The sequence below is a fragment of the Peromyscus maniculatus genome, chromosome 11 (assembly GCF_049852395.1).
Source record: "Peromyscus maniculatus bairdii isolate BWxNUB_F1_BW_parent chromosome 11, HU_Pman_BW_mat_3.1, whole genome shotgun sequence".
Lineage (NCBI taxonomy): Eukaryota > Metazoa > Chordata > Mammalia > Rodentia > Cricetidae > Peromyscus > Peromyscus maniculatus.
The window spans coordinates 88,204,515-88,224,566 of record NC_134862.1 but is presented as its reverse complement, the minus strand read 5'-3'; the positions used below and the strand labels follow the sequence as shown (position 1 = coordinate 88,224,566).

The 20,052-nt window shown below is 44.2% G+C and overlaps 1 protein-coding gene across 3 annotated transcripts in view; it reads right to left on the bottom strand.

Moving 5' to 3' along the window:
• Cnst (consortin, connexin sorting protein) overlaps positions 1 to 20,052 on the bottom strand; it is an 88,828-nt gene that overhangs the window by 21,878 nt on the left and 46,898 nt on the right. For all 3 annotated transcript variants that reach the window (XM_006974203.4, XM_076548055.1, XM_076548056.1), the window contains 4 exons: positions 15,643 to 15,827; positions 2,137 to 2,167; positions 594 to 680; positions 24 to 138 (listed from right to left, as the gene is read on the bottom strand). In XM_006974203.4, the coding sequence (XP_006974265.2) occupies positions 24 to 138; positions 594 to 680; positions 2,137 to 2,167; positions 15,643 to 15,827 (418 nt within the window). The remainder of the gene's footprint in view (positions 1 to 23; positions 139 to 593; positions 681 to 2,136; positions 2,168 to 15,642; positions 15,828 to 20,052) is intronic.

Sequence of the window (20,052 nt, the reverse complement as noted above, 5' to 3'; positions counted from 1 at the left end):
TAAATAAATTATAACATACTTACTCTTTATGAGTTGTGCAAATTTTAGCAAGCTGCTCAAAATCTTCACCATTAAATCCCTTTTCTGAATTCCTCAGAGGCGTCACTGTATGTGGCTGGACAGCTTTCCATTTTGTTTCTAAATTTAAAGTATTTGTTAATCACTGGCTCTTACAAAATGCATTTAGGCTCTTCGGTAGTAATTAAACATGCAGCTACCTTCTCAAGCAACCCAAAAGTTAACACAGTTAGAAAGAGCTAAATGATGACTTCACAGTACATGCAAAGATCATTCTATAAACAAAATTAGCCAGGAGCGCATGCAGAAGAAATGAAAACAGCTTCGAGGAGCAAGACACAAAGAAAACAGCCCCTGCCTTCCCTCTCTCCTGGTGCTGGGGGAGCTCACCGCCTGCACTCGCTGGGCAGGCTCCCACCCCGAGCTACATCCCCGGCCTGTGCTTTGCAACAGTAACTTGACTGTGTAACTTCAATTCTTTCCACATGCGAAATCAGGACAATATGCTCACTCTCTAGATAGCGAGTTGTTACATTCCTGCTGATTCCCCAAGTTCCAGGTCAGTCTGTACTTACCCCACTGTTCCTGAATGGCAGAAAGATTTGCGAGCAGTTGCTCATGATACAATCGTTCAAGCTGGATGAATTTCATTGCTCTCTCATCTGAATAGAAACACTGAGGAAAATAGAAATCAAGACTATTGACACTAAACCCCACATCTGCAAAGGAATGTCCTATAGAAGACAAGAAATGTGTACCTCTGACCAAAAAAAAAAAAAAAAGCTCTAATTATTTTTAAATTTAAGCACATCTGACCCGAGGTTTCCTGGCTTTGGAGTAGGTACATTTTATTGTAAGACATGATGGAGAGGTACATGGGCTCCGCAAGCCAACAGAAAGGAAAGGCTGTACTCAAGGACTGCCTGCTAGCAGTCATGAAAGCAATATACTGGAAAGAGGACCCACAGGGCATCTGGGAGTCCGTGGTTTTCCCTAATTTCTCTCCTTAAACGACTCCCTGACTAGGAGACCCTTCAGGTAAGTGTTTCTTTCTGCCCTCATGATCCTTTACTTACTGTTCATTGGACCTTTTTTCTCATGAGTCAAAATCAGCACATGCTAAATAATGAAAACATGGCATGGGTCTGTTATAAAAATAACTCACTTTCCTAATTATCACGAAATTCCCCCCCCCCTTTTTTTACCCCCCTTTGGTTGATCTTCTTATGACCTTTTGGCTTCCCATCTGTACCACACTAACTTGCATCTTAGGAGGTTTGAGAAACACTGTCCAAATGCCCAGCTTCCTCTGGGCAATGTTCTAAATGTTGACCCAGAAAAAAGGAAGAGATGATCGGAAGGTTTAGCTTTGTGTCCTTTCCATGAACACCAAGAGGTTCAGCTCCCCCTCTCTGTCACCTTAACGATTCTAGGGACCCGGAGAAGCCGAACAACTCCTCTGCTCCCTCTAGCCAGGACTAAATGCTTCCTATTCAAAAGCTTACAGGGTCAACTTGAGAACAGTATTCTGTTGGTTACTAGTGAAACCCAATTTTTCCTTGGCATCTACATACGGCCGTGCATCATAAAACATTTCTGTCAGTGAGGAAGCATTAAAAGATAAATTTAAATTGCCCAATATTGCTGTAGTGTGTTAACATGACGTTCTCCAAACAACAAACCCCCAAATGATGCCTTTCTCTGGACATAGCCCTGCTGTCCAGCAGCTCAGACCACCACTGCAGTGAGCAGTGAAGAGTTACTATGCGTTGTTGGACATGCTCCATTATGTGCATGTTTGACTCCTGTGCTTAAGAGCAAGAGAATCTAATGGACTTAGTCTTCTTTCTCAGCAATATGTTTTCCCTATTCTCTTTAACATAAATGTTTAATATTGGTAAAGTTAGGTCTCCTTGATGAAAGCCAAATTTAGGTGGCTCTAGGGGATTTCTGGAATGACCTATTTCCTACACCTTGCTCTTTGAGGGCACACACAGCTGCCCAAACCCACCCAAACCATATGGTCTACACATCTTGTTGCACGACCTCAACTTAAAAAAAAAAGATGGGTTCTTCAAGTGTTCTATGAATTTCTGTCTGCAGTCAAGAAAAGGATACAGTCCTCTTCCTGGAAATAGGTCTCAGCTACCTATAAAGACAAAAGAAGAAATGAATATTTGAGTGAAAGGACAAGCTTGTGAAAGGAGCCAGCAAGATCTTGAAAGGTTGCTTTGATAAATTACTAACAAAAGCACTTTCACCACATTCCAAGTTCGGAGGACACTGCAGGCGCAGGACACGACCCTTAGGTCTCTGTCAATCACTCTCCGGCCTCCAGGCCACCGTGTTCTAGTCTAGCTCAGGCAGTGACCAGCGTCACTTGGTCTCTGCAGTCTAACTTAAGGAGGAGGGGGAAGCTATGGCTCTACAAAGGTAGGACAGGGTGAAAGGGTTAAAAGGACTATTCTGTTCACTATAAATTCAAGTTAGAAACGGGGTGAGGTGGCTCAGCTGGGAAAGATGTGTCCACCAAGGCCGACAACTTGAGTTCAATCCGTGTGACCCACATGGTACAAGGAAAGAACACGTTTCCTTAAGTTTCCCTCTGACCCCCACATGAGCACCATGGAACACACACACAAATAGATAAGGGCCAAAATGTCACATTACACGGGACCCGACACAATTCATTTCTAGTTTAAAAACTACCAGCTCAGAACCTCATGGGACACTGGTTTTGGTGTCTGTGTATGTTTGAGACTAGGTCTCACATAGCCCAGGCAGGCCTTGAACACCATATGCAGCTGAGGATGAACATAACTTCTGATCCTCTTGCTCCCGCCTCTCAGGTGGTTGGGTTGTAAGCAGCACTGCCATAACAGACAAGGTTATGTTGTGATGTTTTTACTGTTTTTTCTTTGAGTATGTTTGTGTGTATGTGCATGCAGGTGCATGTACTAGAGTTTGGCATGGGGTATTGTGGTAGTTTGTATATAATTGGCCCCCATAAGCTCATAGAGAGTGGCAGTATTAGGCTCTGTTGGAGTAGGTATGGCCTTGCTGGATGAAGTGTGTCACTGGCATATATGCTCAAGCCACACCCAGTGTCTAAGACCACTTTCTGTTGCCTGCAGGTCTAGAGGTAAGAACTCTCAGCTCCTTCTCCAGCACCGTGTCTGCCTGCATGCTGCCATGTCCTGATATGAAGACAATGGACTAAATCTCTGAACTGTAAGCCACTCCAATGAAACGTTTCCTTTATAGGAGTTGCTGTGGTCCTGGTATCTCATCACAGCAATAGAACCCTGACTAAGACAGTTACCTTCTGCAATTGCTCTCCACCTTTATTATTGGTATTATTTTTGAGACTGGGTTTCACTATGTAGCCCAGGCTGGCCTCAACCTCACGGAGATCCACTTGCCAACTCCCAAGTGCTGGGATTAGAGGTGTGTGCCACCATGCCTGGCCAGACCCCTTATTTTTTGACTCAAGGTGTCATTGGACTTGGAGCGCACCGATCGGCTAGGCTGACTGGCCAGTTAGCTCTGGGGACCCGCCTTGTGTTTTCACACAGATGCTGGGGGTCCAGAGTAGGTTCTCATGCCTGCCCAGCAGGCGCTTTCCCTATCACTTCAGTCCTGTCTTTATTTCATTTTCATCACCTGTGTGACTGTGTATGGGTATGTGCAAATGAGTGCAGGTGCCTGCAGAAGCCAAAGGCAGCTCAGCCTCTGGAGCTGGAGTTACAGGCAACTGTGAGCCACCTAGTGCAGGTGTTGGTAATTGAACTCACATTCTCTGGAAGAGCATTCACATGCTCTTAACTGCTAAACCATTTCTTCAGTCCCATGCCTAGACCTATTTATTTTTTGAGACAAGATATCTTGTAGCACAGGCTAGCCTAGAATTCATTATGTAGCCAAAGATGACTCTGAACTGTTGATTTTTGGCTTCTGCTTTGTGAGTGCTAATTAAAGGCCTGGTGTTGTATTGCTATTTTTAAAAAAGCCAGGCTAGCGAGGTGATAATGTTTGTCTAGCATGGTCCAGCACCATAAATACAGCTTGAGAATGTAGCTCAGTGGCAGTGTGCTTGCCTAGCATGTGTGGGGACCTGGGATCAATCCCCAGCACAACAAAAGGGAGAGAGAACGAGGGTGTGCAGGGCCACACATACACCGAACACTAGAGTCCAGTGTTAGGAGGCGGTGCCAGGAGAGGCTTCTCACTCACCCGTTTCCTTCTAAAGGATCTTTAAATGAAAACAAAACAAAACAAAACTGAATCAAGCATGCACCTTAATCCCAGCTACTGAGGATAAGGCAAAACAGCTTAAGCCCACAATTCAAGGCTAGCCTAGACACAAAGTGCCCTGTCACAAACAAACACAGTTAATTAATTAAGAATTTCTTTGATTAAAAAACTCTGAACTCCTAAGAAGTCTCCACTATATTTTTATCCTCAGTGTCGCACTTGTTTCCTTCCTACATCTGGCCTGGTCTTGCAACCACACATGTGTTGGGGCCTTAATTTTCCACTAAATGCTCTGGAATCCAATAGTATATCATCTAGCAAGTGTCTTTAGTCTAGACTCAAGAATGTACAAAAGTAAGCAAAGTATCATTTCAAACTTTAAAAGCAACACTTAATTCCTCATATCCAACTTCCCCCATCTTTCCTATGCTGCTAGTAACCTTAAGACAGAAATCAGGGCCATTACTGGACACATGCTCTCTGTTTTCTCTGGGGAGCCGCATGTATTGCCACACTCTTTGTGTCTTGGAGTGCTGCGTTTTGAGTTAGGCCGGTCCCCAGGCTTACACTCGGCAGCTAACACACCTGCAGATGAAAAGTGAAATGCATCAATTTCTTCCCACTCAATAACCATTTTAAATAGTTTCGTTTGATGCTGTCACGTTAAGTAATTGCGTTAGCACAGAGTTCAGTTTGTCTTTCCTCTAATAAGCAGCAACCTTTGCCATGGATTTTGGAAGTGCCTCGTGGGACAGTGACGGGCTACGACGCTGCAGAAGTGCGGCGAGCACTTCTTAAAGAAATACATTCATGCTCTGTGTTCAGACAGCTGTCTGGGCCAGGAAGGGAGCTTGTGGTGGAGCACTCGCCAGGCACGGTTCAAAACCCTCCCTGGCATCAATACACAGCACAGGAAAGAAGTCAATACAAAGATGATGTATTCTGTGGAGATTATCTCAGTCCGGGAACTGGAATGCCATAAGGACAATCACGTCTTAGGAGTTCTCACCATTGTTTATACTGCATACTAAACTTCTTAGTTGAGAAGCAGAATTTTTATGTAGTAAGTAGATCCGTCTCATAGTCTGTGTGCCCACATATAAATTCTCTTCTTATAGTTAGAAAAAAAAAAGAGATTTTTTTTTTTAGGACCTTGAGGAGATAAAGTGTGTATGACCAGACCAGTAAACTAAAATAATGATAACATTAAGCATAACTCGTGATACTTAAAATATTCCACATAAGCATTTTTTACATTACACTATATTGCTTTTACTTCAATTATTTTGTATGTGTATGTGTGTGGGTGTATGTCTGGTACATGTAGCAGGTTGGCAGGAATTGGTTTCCTCTTCCTCCATCAGCGTGTTCCAGGACTGGCTCAGGCTTGCTGACAAGCACCTGTGTATGCTGAGCCACCGAGACAGACAACTTTACACTTCAGAACACGTTCTACTGTTTCCTCTAGGTTTCTGGTAAAAATAAATAAATAAAGGATTTCATTTGCAGATCCCTATCTCTATTTTCCAGTACAAAGAACAATAAAGCCATAAAAGCAATAAAAAAGGAAGAACTTTGGCCAGATTTCCCACAAGAAATAGTATGTGTAGCAATAGTATGTGTAGAGACAAATTTAAGCACATTATATATTAGTTTAAGTTAAAAAAAACCAAAACTATTTTTATACAAATAAAATAAATAAAGATAATTAAATACTTGTAAATTTTCAGTCTAAACTTGGATTCTATTTTATTTTACTTTGAAACATTTTAAAGTGATCTTTTTAAGAGTCTGTTTTTTATCAAGTCATTCTACTATGTTACAGATCTATTAATATGAGCTACAGGAAACTGCTAATATTCGACCTTTTTGAAATCTCTATGGATTGAGAAAGTCTAAGCTGCATGGCTGTTTAAGGTTTGGCTTATGCAGACAAAAAAGGTTACAGGTATGTAGTATAGCAGGTTCAGACAGGAAAAAAACCTCTAGACAGTTTACAGTGTGTTCAACAATGTGTGTAGGCTTAAGAAAAAAAAAAGAAAAGAAAAAGGATATAGATAGTCATTCAATCAATCAATCAATCAATCAATCAATAAATAGTTTAAAAATAATAGAGTATGAGTTGGAGAGATGACTCAGAGTTGTGAGCCCTGGCTGCTCTTTCTAAAGGTCCTGAGTTCAATTCCCAGCAACCACATGGTGGCTCACAACCATCTATAGTGGGGTCTGATGCCCTCTTCTGGCATAAAATAAATAAATGAATAAATGAATGAATGAATGAATGAATGAATGAATGAGTAAATAAAAAACAACAGAGTCTTTAAAGAAAGAGTAAAGTACCAGGCAGTGGTGGTGCACACCTTTAATCCCAGCTCTCGGGAGGCAGAGACAGGCAGATCTCCATGAGTTCTAGGCTAGCTTGGTCTACAAAGTTGAGTTCCAGGACAGTCACAGTGGTTACACAGAGAAACTCTACCTCAAGAAACTTAAAATAATAATAATAATAATAAAAGAATAAGTCACATAGGGATGGGAAATATACGGGGAGGCTGGAACCTGTATTTTATTGTGTTGTTTTTTAATTTTTTGAATGCTGATAAGCAAATGACAGTTGCTAGGAGACATCGGATTGTGAAAGGGTCTCCTGAAATAAACCAGCCTAGAAACTTTAAGAATGTCTTAACTTTAAAATGGAACTCAAAAAACAATGCTTTGGGGAAAAGGTTGTGCTTTTGTTTCCATAGGAAAACGGAAAGCTATGGATTCCTTCAAAATTAATAAAGACTACAGGACAGGGGACATGTATGCTGATCCCTCTACATGGGAACAGCTCAGACTGGATGAGACATGATAAATCTCGCTGGCTACAGAGTCCTCATAACAGTTTGGTTATACAGTCCAAATGGACTTACAAAGTTGATAGATGTCTTTTACTAGCTCAAATATAAAACAAATCATCTTTAGCTGACTTGTGCATACTGTACATTCCATATTTATGTTAATACAAGTTGGATATGTTAACTTTAAAAGTTTATATGTTTTCAGAACAAAAGGACCGGATATGAATAAAGACAAGACAAGTAGCCCAAATGATCCAGCTTCTCAGAATGCCTGTTACAGTTTCCTCAAAGATCTACATCCAGAACAGCTTCAAAGTTGCTAGCTGAGATGGCCCAGCCTCATAGACTATCCAGCCAAGACTTCAGATAAGCTCTACACTTTCCCCACACACAGAGACTAAACAAAAAATAATACAGCTAGTTCTTCCAGGACTTGACCATTATCCCAATTTTCTAAGGTTTCCCTGGAGATGCTGTCACCCCCCAGAGAGCAGGAGGCAGTCTAGAGAACACAACGCCCACATTCCCAAGAGGTGGGATGGATGGTTTCTTGTCATTCAGTAGATGTTTGTCATTGTTTAGGAGGGTCTGTTGCAAGTTGTTATTTGTAATGGCCAGAGAGGAAACTAAGCAAAGGATCTTTTTCCAAAATAAATAAATGAAATGGGGGGAGATATAGGAAAGAACTGACTCTACTTTTTTTTTTTTTTTTTTTTGGTTTTTCGAGACAGGGTTTCTCTGTGTAGCTTTGCGCCTTTCCTGGAACTCACTTGGTAGCCCAGGCTGGCCTCGAACTCACAGAGATCCGCCTGGCTCTGCCTCCCAAGTGCTGGGATTAAAGGCGTGCGCCACCACCGCCCGGCTGAACTGACTCTACTTTTAACATAAAAATGATAGGATAAAAAAGTAGATTATTGAATCTACTCTTAAGCTAAAAAAAACTTATTAGTCTCAAATATTTCAGATTGGTATGGATTTTTGCATATTGATACAAGTTTAATGTTATTTTTGTTAAACTGCATATATGTTTCTACTCATTTAAGGTACTGTACCTATGCAACTCATCTGAAAATTTAATATATAATTAAGAAATACAGGTTAGTAGTTCGTCATCTATCATAATCAAACTTGTAATCATGTTAGGTATGTTTTCAAGGTTAAGGCTAGGTTTGTTTAGTTCAGATATACTTAATAGATAATGGCCCTCAAACCTGTCAGATATCTGATGAATATGGCATTTAAAATGTTTAACGGAAAAAGCTTACTATGACAGACAGAGATTCCCAGATTCTAACAGTGACCTAGATGTCTTCGTCTGGATTATGGTAACGCTAACCACTGAGAAAGACTGCCAAATGTAGCACCTCTCACCAGGACCTGGCCCAAACTGTGGACAAGGCAGAATACTGAAGAGTTGATTGCCCCACATTGGGTGCCATTCATAGAGAATCTTTTCCTGTCCCACCAGCCAGCTCCCAAATAAACAACAGGGGGACTTCTTATTAATTATAAAAGCTCAGCCAATAGCTTAATTTTCTAACTAGCTCTTATCACTAAATTAACAAATTTCTATTAATTTGTGTGCTGCCAAGTGGTTCATGGCCTGTTACCTCATCTCCTACATGTCATGCTTCCTCTGCATCTGGCTGGTAACTCTGCCTTCTTCTTCCCAACATTCCCTCTGCCCCCAAAATCCTCCCTAGCTTTTGGCCATTTAGCTTTTCATTAAGCCAGTCAGAGTAACCTATCTTCACACTGTGTAATGGAATGTAATGGAATATTCCACAACAATGGTGCTACCAATAGTATGCTGAGAAACCTTTCAGAGTCGGTTCTGGTGTGTTGGGGGCCCTGGCGTGTGGTGTGTGCATTCCTGTCATATCCAACATGGAGCTGCCAACAGCTGGGAAGCTGCTCAGTGTGATCACCATGAGCTAGAAAAAGCAGGTTCCAGGGCATCACTGGGTTATGCCTAATAGAAATTGCTAGAACCCTTTCATCTAGGGCCTTGCAAAGAAAATTGAACCGTGCTGCACAGAGTTCTTCTCTTAGACATGAAAACACAATGCCCAGCCCTTTAACACCACCGCCTTACCTTTTGTAATTGGCACATGGTAACAGCTCTCATGTGAGAAGTTTTGATGGGTTTCATTCATATATAATCAGATTGGGGGGGGGTGCAGAAATATAATTTTCAGTCAGTTTTTAGGTTTCTGTGGCAGCTGTTGTTGCTGTTTGAGTCAGGGTTGACATAGGGTAACTATATCCCAAGCTGACCTTGAACTCACTATGTAGACCAGGCTGGCCTCAACCTTACAGCAACCCTCCTGAGTCAACCCCTCCAGTGCTGAGACTGTAGGTGTCCACAGCCCCCCCATCTGTGAGCTCTGGAACCACGAGGGCAACAAAACCCATGCTTCAAAGTAAGCGTGTTTCTCGGTAAAAAGGGAGACTTCAACATAAATATGCAGAATATTTACTCCGTAAAAAGCCCCTCCACGAATATTGAGCAGGACAACGAGGCAAGCCTCACTGCCCCATTTATCCACACCTGAAAAGCAGCCTGGCAGAGCAGGTGGGTCAGGGGCTTCTTGGGTGAACGACCCAATTGTTCTAGTCCAAGTCCCGACACTTATCAGCCATGGACCTTGAATGTGTCACTTTCATCTTAAAAATGGTCAGAACCACCCACATCTATGAGAAACAAAGTCCAGCCTTCTACCTCAGCTTTCCTAGTGTTTGGGAGTGCACCGACATGCACTGCGCTCATGATAAACTTTGAGACATTGTCTCACACTGTAACTCAGGCCGTCCTGGAACTCACTATGTAACCCAGGCTGACTTTGAACTTCCTGAGATCCAATTGTCTCAGCTTTGAACACCCCCGCCCCCAATTCATCACTTTGTAACTCTGCTTTGTTGGGTGCTTAGGTTCCATCAGATGAAGGAATCCTGAGGAAGACTGGATGGGCTCAAACTCCCATCCAATATCTTCTTTCCCTCTTTTCAATTCCAGGGTTCTGGACAGCCACACCTAGTGAGTGCAGTCAACAAACTGAAAATGACTGGCTTCATCCAAATGTCGGAGAGGGGTTGGCAGGAAAGACCCTGAGGTTCTCTTAGGCATCTCTCCACAGCCCCGCCTTTGACAAGGTGACCAGGGTGTCTTCTGTAAGTCCCAGATCCCCTGCAGGACGGAGACGTCCAGCTTCATTTACTTTTGAACACACCTCCCACCAACATCTCTGTTCTGAAAGTCCTTGGTGTAATTATGTTTCCTTCCAAACATTACCACTGGGATAACCCTGGGAAATGGATTAACCCTTCCTCCTCCTGAGGGGTCTGAGGGAGTAGCGTCTTCCTCAAGTTCAGACCTTGGGAACACACAGGACTAGAGGCTGTGGAGCAGAGCACATGTCACAGCTCTCGAGTTTGCCCTGAGATAAGCAAGGACAAGGTTCCCAGAGCCTCACAGGGCAGCAGGGACTCTCCCCCCCATCCCTAACCCACCTCCCATCCCAGGGCACCCAGGCTTTCCAGTGACTCCATCTCCCCAAAGCACCTTTTAGCATATATGATCCTGACACCCCCAACAGAAATCTTGTGCAAGGTCATTTTCATCAAACACACGAACACACACACACACACACACACACACACACACACACACACACACACACACACACACCAGAGCTGCTCTAAGGGCTGGCAGAGAAAATATTTCTAGTGTATGGCCATACCACCTTGAATCTCATCTGATCTCTGAAGCTAAGCAGGGTCCAGCCTGGTTAGTACCTGGATGGGAGAAAACACATTTCTAACCAAGCAATTAGATTTTTTAACCTGTATTTTATTTTTTTAAAGTTCTGTATCAATAATTTATACACATTTACTATTTTTCTTTTGTTTTAACTTGCTTTTTGAGTCAGGGTCTCAAGTATCCCAGGCTGTCCTCCAATTAGCTATAATACACCATAAGATGACCTTGGGTTCTTCATTTTCCTCACCACCTCCCAAGTATTGGGATTGCAGGTGTACACCACCACCCCAGCTTACATGCACTATTTCTTGATTTCTCATTCTTCAATAAAGGATGAGTTGCTAAGCTCTTGGCTTGTGACCATCCCCACCGTTCAGACCTGCATAGTCGTTTTCTCACACATTCATCCACCTCATGCTAACACACTGAGATCCTGGGTAAACATCTCACGTATACCTTATTAAAAGCCCCTCATATAGTAAACTATTTTCTTGGCATGAAAAGAGCTTTGTTTTCTTTGGAGTTGTCCTTCGTTCACGCCATCCCTACTCCCCAGTGCTGGGGACTGAAAATGTTCAGCATACATTCTACCCCTGAGCTATATTCTCAACATAGTTAATTAACAAAACAATCCAATTGGGAGGGGGCTGGATGTGGTTGTACCTCCCTTTGATCCCAGCACATACGAGTAAACATATCTCTGTGAATTTTGAGGCCAGCCTGGTGGCCTACACAGCAAGTTCTGAGTTTTGAGTTAGATGGTGAGATCCTAATCTACAGGGAGATGGCTTGAGGGGAAGGGACGTGCTGTCACGATGCCCCAAGTTCAATCCCTGGGACTCACACTGACGGAGGAAAGAAATGATTCCCACACGCTGTTTTCTCACCTCCGCAGGTGCTGTGGTGTGTGAGGGGGTACAAACACACACTCAAAATAAACACAGGTAAAACTTTTCAAAGGTTTTACACAAGCCGGGTGGTGGCGGCGGCGCATGTCTTTAATCCCAGCACTCGTGAGGTAGAGGCAGGCGGATCTCTGTGAGTTCGAGGCCAGCCTGTGCTACAGAGCGAGTTCCAGGACAGGCTCCAAAACTATACAGAGAAATGCTATCTCAAAAAAAAAATGTTTTATACATTTATCTGTTCACCTCCCCTCTCGTGTGTGTGTGTGTGTGTGTGTGTGTGTGTGTGTGTGTGTGTGTGTGTGTGTGTGTAGTGAGTGCACTGTCCACTTTTGAGGGTGGACTCTCTCCTTTTACTGTGTGGGTTCCAGGTGATCAGGCTTGGTGAGCCAGCTTAATGGCTTGATTTCAATTACTTTTGAACTGATAGATAAAGATATAAACTATACAATCATCATCCACATTCATCTTTTCCTTTTTAATGTGCAATTTTTCTATGTATTTCTCACTTAAATAACTTCAAATACTCAGAAGTCTAAAAAGGTCTAAATCTCCTTTCAGTACGCCCAGGTTCAGCAGTATTCAGAAACCAAGCAGTGACAGAAGACCCTGCCCCAAGATCTGACCTGCTGGTAGCAGTACCAACTGCCCACCTGGGGTGCGGCTGCCACCTGCAAATTTCCCTTCACCTAGACCAGCGGTAGAGACAGCAGATGTCAGACAGCCTACATATAGATGTTCACATTACGATTCATAAAAGTAGCAAAATTACAGTTAGGAAGTAGCAATGAAATCATCTTATGGTTGAGGGTCACCAAAACATGCGGAACTGTATTAAAGGGTTGCAGCATTAGGAAGGTTGAGAACCACGGACCAAGACGCTCCTTCCAACATTCTGGCATGATCTCTAGTCTCCTGCATCTCCTACCTTCTGTCGCCTGGTTCCTATGTTGTGTGGCTCCTTGAGAGAGGAGAGATACCAAAGGCCCTAAAGCAGTAATATTCTCAGTTTGAGGGGCTGCTAGGAGGCCAGAGTTCTTGGTAGACACTGAGAGACTGGTAGGAATCAAGGGTTGAGAGGTAACAGGCACAGATCACAGGAAGCCATGGTGGGGGGGGGTTGGCTTTTCCTAGGAATGATAAGAGATTACCACTGGAAGACCTGGGGCAGTTGAGTGACATGGTCGAAGTTGTGTTTCATCTAAGTCACCGTAACAGTGAGGAAGTTCAGATGGGGTTTAATGAAGCGAAACCACACTTGCATATTAGAGGCCGTGGGATGGCTCTGCAGGTCAGAGGGCTTGTTGTGCAAGCCTGACAGCTGAGTTTGATCCCTGGAACCCATGTAGGTGAGAGGCTGTCCATGGGTTGTCCTCAGACCTCCATATGCATATGGTGGCATGTACTTCATGCTATATGCTATAATAAATTTAAAATACTTGAGTGGAAAAAGTATTTGTACATGTACAAATCATAATGTGAAAACTACAAAAATGTGTGAAAATGTTAACAACTGATGAATGTAGATGAAAAGCACAAGGTGATGTACTGGGAATTACTAAAATGATTGAAACATACTTCCACCCATCTCTGGCTGTATGTCCCTTGGGAAGTGACAGGGTATTCTGTATTCTGCACAGAGGTGATGGCTGATTCCTGTGGTTCTGATGCCTCAGCATCCTTTGCAGCTACTAGGCATGGTCTTGACAAGCAGCCTGTGGACTGGTTGCATAGTATTTGTAAGGCTTTTACTGTGTACCAAACACTGTACTACATGCTCATGTTCATTAACTCAGCTTCTACCAACTTTATAACGATAAAGAAGCCAAAAGCCACATAGCTCAGCAAAATGCCATTCTGCTCACTGAGCTCCCTTCCCAAGGACAAATGCAGACTGCCGAGAAGGGGAGGAACGGCAGTTAGAGGAACTGCAGCTAGGACTCTGTGTTTCTGGGGAAATGGGGCAGAGTTTCTGTGAAGAACAGATAACCTTTAGGCCCAGTCAAGATTACTGTTGTCTGCCTGGCTAAAATGGGCCCTTTCTTTCCCTCCTGATTTGCCCCTGACCAAGGATCAACTGCCATAGAAAAGGACTTTCTTAATTCTAATGCAACCATGGCTTATATTTTGTTTGTGTTCTGACAAATAAAGCTTGCCTGGAGATCAGAGGGCAGAGCTAGCCACTCGTCAACCATAGAGGCCAGGCAGTGGTGGCTCACATCTTTAATCCAGCACTTGGGAGGAGGAAACAGGAAGATCAGGAGTTCAAGGCCACCTTGGGCTACAAGAGATTGAGCCAGTCTAAAAGAGAAAGAGAGCTGGGCTGTGGTGGCGCACACCTTTAGTGCCAGCACTAGGGAGGTGGAGACAAAAGGTGTCGGAGACAGGATCTCAGCCCCCTATTCGGTCAGAGGATCTGGAGGGGTCAGAGCTGCTGCTCTGCTTCTCTGATCTTTCAGTTTTCACGCTCCATATCCGACTCCAGGTTTTTATTAAGACTAATTAGGATCACACTTTTCAGAAACTCCATGAAAAGATCTGTCTGCCTTGTTATTTCCATCTTTATCTTAAATATCCTTTCCCCAACGTTTCATTGAAATTCTTCAGTGGAGTTCAAACCATAGGAAAATGAACAGCCACGTACTTTTGCCCTTGATTGGGCAATGAGTGTCGTCTTGTGAAATCTGCTTTCTCTCTGTGCCTCTCCTCCAACATCTTTTCTCTCCCAATCAACAACCTCAAAAGCTTCAGGGTTCACTCCAAGTATCTCTGACACTTGTACTTCTATCACCCAGGAACAAGGACACTCTCCTACATAACCCATAACTTCATCAGCCACAGAAAAAAATGATGCTTGAGTCTTGAGAGTGGGCTCAGGTATGCTCTTCCAGAGGGCCAGAGTTCACACATGACAGGCAGTTCGAAATGTTCTGCAACTCCAGCTCCAGGGGATCCAGCACCTTCTTCTGGTCTCCAAGGGTGTACACACACACACACATACACACACACACACACACACACACACACACACACACACACACACACACACACACACACAGGCCTTCTCACTGATAAAGGCTTCTATCCCGCATCTCGCCTGCCTCTTCCCGTCTTCAACTGTGACATCACAGCCACACCTCCACAGCCTAGTCGCTCTGCTGTGATAGCTCACTTTTCTTTTAGACATTTTAAAAATTTACGTGTATGGGTGTTGCCTGCATGGTGTATGTCTGTACACCTCTGTGTGTCTGATGCCTGCAGGGGCCGGAAGAGGGTGTTGAGATTCCCCGGAACTGGAGGTTCAGACGGTTGTGAGCTGCCCTGTGGATGCTGGGAACTGAGCTAAGTCCTCTGGGAGAGCAGCCACTGGTTTCCACTGCTCTGGCACCGACTCACCCCGAACCATCCATCTCAAGAGCTGCCTTCTCTTCTCGGTTGCTGACTGGGCAGAGTTAACTGCTGAGCCTTAGACTTGTCCACTCTTGACAGCACAAAATCCCACACTTGTACCGACAAACTTATTTCTCGCATTTCACCACGGCTCTCTTTGGAACATGGTCTTAGGAGTCTTTGTTCCCTCAGTGGCTGGCAGGCCTCTTGGCATGCAGCTGGAGCTTACCAAACTCTTGCCATATTGATTCTTCTTTATGCTTGGCTGAATCACCGAATAAAGGCGCTGGCTACTGTCCAGATGACAGGTCATCCAGGGCGCAGTGAGTCTACTTGCCAGAATAGGCCAGATTTTCTACCAGCCATGCGTTTAGGGTCAACAATGGGTGGGAGGGATCAATCTTGGAGAACCGGATTTTAGATGACTCCAAACACTGGCAGCAGCCAGTGAGGCTGAGAGCAAAGGGCGTGGTCTTACCTGATGGAGGAAGAGGGGGAGTGCTCTTGAGTCCATCTGCTCCACCTCCCCTCGGATCAGCGAGAACAGCGGCTGCAGCGCCGGTGCTGGAGCTTTGGGGGGGTCATTTGCATTCACTCCGGCGGCCTCTTCCCCAACAGCCTGCAACTCTGCAGTCAGTGTCTGCACTAAAGGTCTGGCATCTCCTACAGAACACGAGGAAATGACTACATCAGGCTAGACCCCGTCATGGAGGAATGCTTATAAACTACCACTCCCATTGAAGATAAAACCCAGAAGTCACAAATTACTGTCCTCCTTCAGGTAGCGATTTCTGCAGAACTATAACTGAGGATCAGTAAGAAGGGGCTGAGGAGACAGGTTAGGGTCACCTTTGCTGTGATGAAACACCACCACCAAAAGCAAGTTGAGGAGGAAAGGGATTATTTGGCTTATGCTTCCCATTGCTGCTCATCATAGAAGAAAATCAGGACAGGAACTCAAACAGGGCAGGAATCTGGAGGCAGGAGCTGATGCAGAGGCCATGGAGGGGTTCTTCTTACTAGCTTGCTCTTCATGGCTTGCCCAGCCTGCTTTCTTATAGAACCCAGGGCCAGCAGCCCGTGGATGGCACCACCCACAATGGGCTGGACACTCCCACATCAATCACTAATTTAGAAAAGATCCCACAGTCTTGCCTACGGCCCGACCTTATGGAGGCATTTTCTCAATTGGGGCTCCCTTCTCTCTGATGACTCCAACTTGTATCAAGTTGGCATAAAACTAACCTGCGCTGGGCGGTGGTGGCACACGCCTTTAATCCCAGCACTCTGGAGGCAGAGGCAGGTGGATCTCTGTGAGTTCGAGGCCAGCCTGGGCTACCAAGTAAGTTCCAGGAAAGGCGCAAAGCTACACAGAGAAACCCTGTCTCGAAAAACCACACACACACAAAAAAACCCTAACCTGCACAGACACCCAGTCTCAAATCTCTATCTATCTATAATATAAACTAAGGTGGACAGCAACTGAGGAAGACACCTGACATAGAGGAGTGACCTCCACAATACACACACAAAATGGAGACAACTAGGCAGTGGGACCGAGTCCTGTGTTCATTGCATGAGTTGGCTGTTTGAAACCTGGGGCTTATGCAGGGACGCTTGGCTCAGTCTGGGAGGAGGGGACTGGACCTGCCTGGACTGAGTCTACCAGGTTGATCACAGTCCTTGGGGGAGGCTTTGCCCTGGAGGAGGTGGGAAGGGGGGGTGGGCTGGGGGAAAGGGGAGGGGGTGGAAGGGGGGAGAACAGAGGAACCCATGGCTGATATGTAGAACTGAATGGTATTGTAAAATAAAATAAAAGGAAAAAATAAATAAAAAGGAAATATATGAGGCAGTGGGTGTTACTTAATGGTGTAAGGCCTAGGACTCCATTCCTTGCACAGCAAAATAAATAAATAAATAAAAATAAATAAATAAATAAATAAATAAATAAAATTAAAAAAAGAGAAGGACTATAAAGGCCATTGTTGTGAACAAGTGTGAACAATTGTTTTTTTTTTTTTTTTTTTTTTTTTTTGGTTTTTCGAGACAGGGTTTCTCTGTGTAGCTTTGCGCCTTTCCTGGAACTCACTTGGTAGCCCAGGCTGGCCTCGAACTCACAGAGATCCGCCTGCCTCTGCCTCCCGAGTGCTGGGATTAAAGGCGTGCGCCACCACCGCCCGGCCTGTGAACAATTGTTTTAAAGAACTGAAAGCAAGGCTGTCCCTCCCCAAACCCTAAGAGAAGTTTCCTGACATAAAACAGGTTAGGTTTCCAGGCAGGGAAATAAACTCTTGCAGGGAGAGTTAGTTCCACAGCATTTCCAGAGTGAGTTTTTGTTTTTAGTTTTGCCAAAAGTCTACAACAGAGTACTACCATGGCTTATATTATCACACTACTGAATAGGGCCATACTTTATCTTAGGGACATATAAAGTAGACATTGATATTCTAACCATGTGGAGTTATATTTAAAATATGACCTTACTGGTTTCATGCCATTAACAGGACAAAGAATTCCTATTAGAAAACTATCGGCCAGATGTGGTGGCTATGCCTTTAATCCCAGCAGAGGAGGAGGCAGAGGCAGGGGGATCTCTGTGAGTTCCAGGACAGTCAGGATTATTACACAGAAAAACCCTGTCTCAAAAAAACAAAAAAGAAGGAAGGGAGAGAGGGAGGAAGAAAGAGACCGAGAGACAAAGAGAGAGAGAAAGAAGAAAGAAAGAGAGAGAGAGAGAGAGAGAGAGAGAGAGAAAGAAAGAAAGAAAGAAAGAAAGAAAGAAAGAAAGAAAGAAAGAAAGAGAGAGAGAAAGAAAAACTATCTGTTGCCCAAGTGCCAAAGAATCAGTGAATGGACGCTCTGGAAGCCAGGCAGCCTGCTTCCAACACTTTTTTCCTGTTCTTCTGCCTACTCATCCAGATTCCCTAGCTTTGTCTGGATTTCTCTGTAGCACAGGGGAGATAGCATCTACCTTCTAAGGTCATGTGAGCACTAACGAGACCGTAGAGACAGCTGGACAAAGCGAGGTGTGCTCCCCACTCACACAGACATTGAAAAGATCATTAAGACAGGTTTACCTCTGAGACAGACTCTTTGGAGGCAAAGGCTAATAAAGGTTAATAAAACACCCCCAATGTTGCAGTGAATAACAGAAACGGTCACAACCATGCATGGAAGCCGGACATCCAGTGGCCTCAGCAGTCTGAGGAAGCAGGAGGAACAGCTCAAGGTCATCCTTTGCTACATAGGAAATTGAAAGCCAGCCTGGGCTACGTGAGAGACAAAAACAACCCATAAAGAGCCATGCAGAAGAGTTAGACACTTAGTTCCGTGTTCACTGACACCGTTAGTTTGAACACAAACGGACTCCCCACAGAGTAATGTGCAGTTGTCTTTCAGCTTGGCTTCTTTTGCTTAGCCAGGACTCAAGTTTCCTCACGTCCTCCCGTGGCTTCAGATCTCATTTCTTGTCATGGGATTGTTTGGCAGGAAACAATTAAGCAGAGAAACACTGCCATAATCGGAGACCTCACTACCTGATGTGAGCCTGCACCTCTCCATACTAGTGACTGTCTAACAGTCCTTGGGCTTCCACACTGTAAACGGAAGCTCACGGTTCTCCACGTGTCTTTCACGGTAACTTTGATATCATTACTTTTAATGATTGCCCCCCCCAGTCTTATAAATGTTTTGCTTTGAGGAGATTAATTATGCTTTGTGAATTATCACTAAATTTCCTTGCGGTACATACAAAGTTCTCTGGTAAAAACACATTTATAGTTAAGCAAGAAAATCAAAACACGAACTGCCACATGTAATTCCCCCTTCACTGTAAAGTCTCATCAATACAAATAAAGCTCTCTGTTGCTGTGCATGAATCCAGATGGTCGGAGAGAAACAAGAAACTCTATTTACCTTCCTTTGCAAAGCCATGTGAGTTATAGTTAAAATACCCACCAAGCAACTTGGTGATGCTATTTATACGTTTTGCAGATAACAAGCAGATTCATAAGCTCTAATTTAACTTAACACCTGTCAACTTTATTAAGCTCCAAAATAGAGACCACAGTTCAACATTTGTCTGTTAACGTTTTATTTAGCTTTTATACTTGATTCTAGCAAAAGTCTGAGAAACTATTTTAGTTGATTTAAGAAAAAATTATTTGCAACAACTTTGGGGCAGAGATTGTGCAGCTTATCTTGACTGAGATACGTTTAGGTTCTGTGTCCTTGGCATGTAACTGATCCATTCAGCCTAGAGCCTCAGCTGTCAAGCTGTCAAGAGGCCCCCTGCAGAACCCTGTGATATCCTTTAACGGCTTTTGTCTTGAAATGCTAGGATTGCACCCTGGTAGCATGCCCCTCCAGTCATCTGCCATCTGTGAACACAGCTGAGATGCGACTGTTTGGCTCCAGGCTGGGGGAATAGTGTGACAGGATCATTTAATGGCAAAAACCGTGAGTATGAAACATGATCACAGAAGAGACCCAAAGGATGCTGCCTAGAAGCCAGCAATGACAAGGTAAACGTAGTGGTGAAGGACGCCCTAGAATTCGGGTTTCAGAACAAAATGGCAGAAGAGGCAGCCCCACTCTCCCATGTGCCTTTTATCTAACTTTATGTTATCTAATTAGGAACCCCTCCAGAGCAGGAACGTGGCAGGCATGGTTAAAAAACATTGTCAGGTGATCAGAACATCAAATGACAACTGGTTGAGTAACAAAATGACATCTGAAGCCAGAGAGGAAAAGCCAGGAAGAAAGTTACCCTCAAGAAACCAGGGTGGAGAATCAAGATGGCGGAGACAAGCAGACGCAGGTAGGCCTGTGGCAGCGGCCCGCGGAGGTAGACGGGTCCAGCGGCGGTGGCTGACAGGGACATTTAGGC